The sequence below is a fragment of the Sciurus carolinensis genome, unplaced genomic scaffold, assembly GCF_902686445.1.
Source record: "Sciurus carolinensis unplaced genomic scaffold, mSciCar1.2, whole genome shotgun sequence".
Lineage (NCBI taxonomy): Eukaryota > Metazoa > Chordata > Mammalia > Rodentia > Sciuridae > Sciurus > Sciurus carolinensis.
Genome location: NW_025920276.1, coordinates 53,708 through 57,806, shown reverse-complemented (window position 1 = coordinate 57,806; position 4,099 = coordinate 53,708). Strand labels below are relative to the sequence as shown.

At 35.2% G+C, this 4,099-nt stretch overlaps 1 protein-coding gene across 1 annotated transcript; it reads right to left on the bottom strand.

The window, feature by feature from the left end:
- Positions 1-1,390: 1,390 nt before the first annotated feature.
- LOC124975439 (olfactory receptor 4C16-like) lies at positions 1,391-2,469 on the bottom strand. The gene has a single exon (XM_047538161.1). The coding sequence runs from the start codon at positions 2,467-2,469 to the stop codon at positions 1,537-1,539; it is 933 nt and encodes a 310-aa protein (XP_047394117.1). The 3' UTR covers positions 1,391-1,536.
- Positions 2,470-4,099: the final 1,630 nt, after the last annotated feature.

The following is a 4,099-nucleotide window of genomic DNA, read 5'->3' as shown; positions in this document are numbered from 1 at the left end:
TTTTAGAGTCACATGAAAATTACACAGAAAGTGCAAAGGATCCTTGATACCTGCACTTGGCCCTTTATAGTTCTCTGTTGTGGCCTTGCATTGGTGTAGAACTTTTGTTAAAACTTTTGAACCATCATTAATTCTTTTTTTTTTTTTTTTTTTTTTGCGGTGCTTGGGATTGAACCCAGGGCCCTGTGCTTGTAAGGCAAGCACTTTACCAACTGAGCTATCTCCCCATCCCATTAATTCATTTTTAATGAAATGCAAAGATTATGTTGCCAATTACTTTTAGTATGTAGAGTTTTATGACATACCTCTTGTCATGTATCTACCATTACACTGTCTTGAAAATCTTATGCACTCCACTTTTTCTTTACTCTTCTCTTGCTGAACCCCTTGCAACTACTTAAAATTCTCCTTTTGGTATAAAAAACTTTGTTAAAAGTCATTCATATTTTTAAATTCATTAACATCAACTGGTTATATATATGTATTTACTTTGCAGTACTGAAGATTGAATCAAGGGTTGCTCTACCACTGAGCTACATTAATAGTCCTTTTTCAAAATTTTGAGACAGGCTCCCTCTAAGTTGAGGAAGCTGTCCTTGAACTTGCGATCTTCCTATCTCAGCCTCCTGAGTCATTGGGATTGCAGGGGTGCACCACTACATCTGACTTAACTACTTATATTCTTAGTTTCTAATCCATGTAAATATAATCATTTTTTATTTGAGTCATCTGAGCCATAATCATAATAACACCATATTATGAGAAAATTTCCACAAATGGAATTAACAATACTTCATGACAATCCCTCAAATTATAAGGAATCATATTAGGAACATAAATTATGTTTTAGAAAATGAATGCATTTATTAACCAAAGGAAACAAAACAACTAAGTGTCCTTAAGATCTAAGGAATTCTTCGGAAAGTTGAAAATTCTGTCCATATTCTGCCACTATTCCAGAAGGTTCTATGTAAACATAATGGTATGAGTCCAAATTATATACCTTCAAGTATTGGTTAGGGGATTATTAGATTATATATAAAATCCATGATAACAAGACACTTTTACAATTATTTGCATATGGTACATTCTAATGATCAGGAAGAACAAATAAGTTATAACCAGATATAACAGGTTTAATTTTCTAATAAATCAGACAATGTGGAAGAATGAGAATCTGCCAGTCTGTGGATTTGAACATTTGGTACAATATTGAGAAGCAGAGAATACCAAGCACTACTGTAAAAAAAAGGACAAGAAAACCAGTAGATAAATTCTACAAGAGATATCAAGTGATATTAGGCAAATGAAAGAAATAGGGTCACAGATGTGAACAATATTTAAGGTACTAACCCTTACATACCTATTTGTACCTCATCCTATCTCCTTTTCTACATACATTCAATTCAAACTAGCCAGTGTCCATGTACACATCTTTTCCTAGGGACTATTCTGATAAATCTGCTACCAGAAGTTAATTTTTTCTATTTACTTCTTCTAGTTTAATCCAAACTAATGAGGATTGAAAACCTCCATTCATCTCACATCATCTGAGACCAGTTTCTTACTCCACAACTTCCTCATGGCATTTTTCACCTCTGCATTCCTCAGTGTGTAAATCAGAGGGTTGAGCAAAGGTGTTCCAATGGTATAAAACACTGCTATCATCTTATCCATGGGGAAGGTGGTTGCAGGTCGTGTGTATATAAATATGCAAGGGCCAAAGAACAAGATGACCACAATGATGTGAGAGATGCAGGTGGAGAGGGCCTTTCTCCTCCCTTCCACACTGTGGTTTCTCAGAGAATGCAAGATGATAACATAGGAGAACATTAACATGACAAAACTAACTGTACAAATGGCCCCGCTGTTGGACACCAGGAGTAGGTTGATCACATATGTGTCTGCACAGGCGAGCTTCAACAAGGGTTCCAAGTCACAGAAGTAGTGATCGATTTCATTGGGACCACAGTAAGGCAAACTCAAGGCAAGAAAAATCTGAACTAAAGAATGCACACAGGACCCCACCCAGGCCACAGCTACCAACACACTACAGACCCGGTGGCTCATGATGGTCATGTAGTGCAGTGGCTTACAGATGGCCACATAGCGGTCAACAGCCATAAGGATGAGGATGAAAACTTCCATACAGCCAAAGATGTTCAATGTAAAGACTTGGATTACACACTGGTTGAAGGAAATAGTGGTCTTCTTTGAAAGGGCATCCACGAGTGTTCTAGGAGCTATGGAAGTAGAGAAGCAGGTGTCAGATAAGGACAAGTAGAAAAGGAAGAAGTACATTGGACTGCTGAGCACCTGACTGGTCTTGATAGTGGTGATAATCAGCAAGTTACCCACCAACATACCCAAATAGAAAAACAAAAATATGGCAAATATTATTTTCTTCCTCAGTGGATCCTGGGTCAACCCAAGTAAGATGAATTCAGTCACATTATTGTTCAGCTGCATGATATCATGAAAGAGAACAGGCTAGTATGAGAAGGTTTATCTGCAAAACAGAATGGATTTCATTTATGGTGTGTTCTGTTAAGTTATGAAATAGTTGAGCAAAATAGTTCATGGTGCTGTATGTGATTATGAGATATTCAAAGCAAATATAACATTAATCTTTGGGTACCTTCCAGATATGATTTCTTAATAAGTCATCTCAACACTTGATTCCTTAATTTTTAGTGATCACTTAGTGGGATATTATTTTTAAAGATGCACTTCACCTATTGTCTTTCCCATATCTCATTCATACACATATGAATATGATACTTTCCTACACAATTCTTCAATTACAACTCTTTCTTAGCTATGGCATAATTCTGATTGATTCTGCTCCTTAGATATTACACCATGTTGTTATTTACTTCATTTTTTCCTCATAAAAAATCTTGGCAGTATATCTGCATGGTGCAACACTTAGCATTAGGACTCATTTGATTGCCCTTGGAATTTCATGAAAGAATGTGAAGTCACATGCTACCCTCAAACTCATCCAAGTGTTTCTGTGTGTAAGAGATCTCATATTTATTAAACTTAGTTACAAAAATAGATACAGTTTATAGCTACATAATATGTTCTACTTCTCTCCATTATTTCCCAGCATATATGCCAGCTTGAAAAGAGGAGTAAGAAGCACTTGATCTTGTCAATGATTTTGTTCAACCATCAAGCACCTTTATAACATTTAGTATTTGACATATAAATGAACAGTAATGAATGTTTTTCCTGTTTGTTATAGTTCCAAGATCCAAGTTCTGCTTCTATTTTTCCCATTTCTGAAAAGAGATCTTAGAGCCCTCAGAGTCCCAAAAGACATTTCTAATGTAAAGGGGGGGGGTATTCTACTTGACAGTTAAATGTTTTCATGGTTCATGTTTTTAACTTAATTTGATATGAATTGGTTATGTGTGGTGGTTACGACTGATCACTTGGTTAGGACCAGATCATGATCTTAATGTTTCAAACCTCACATTTCTGGAGCATACCAGGAAAGCAGATATCACAGGAGATGTAGCTTAAAATGAGGCACAATAGTCAGTAATGAATTTTGTTCAGTTTCTTTCCATTCCTGTCATACTCAATGTTCATTCACCTTTTGAATGTCACTTTAAAATAAAGTTTTCACTCATACATTATAGTTGCACATAATAGTTGAGTTCACTTTGACATTATCCCACATTCATGGAATATAATTTGGCCCATTTCAGTCCTCAGTACTTTTTCTTTTCTCCTCTCTTCCCTCCTCACTTTCCTGTCGTCCACTCTACTGGTCTGCATTCTATTTATTTATTATTTTTTAAAATTGGTGCTTTATAAATATACAGAAAGATAAAATTCACTGTGGTATATTCAGATATGTACATATACTTCTTTTAACAAAGAATTCTTTTTCCAAATTTGGAAAAATAATATTATCATAAACTTTCTAGTCAAGATGATGTTTGAAGGAAAATTATAAGCTGAAATGCTGTGTATTTAAATAAAATACAGAAGACACACTTAACCTATTGTCTTCCCCATATCTCATTCATAATAGCAATAAATTATTTTGGAAGATATGAGTGAATCAAAACACATACTGAGATGA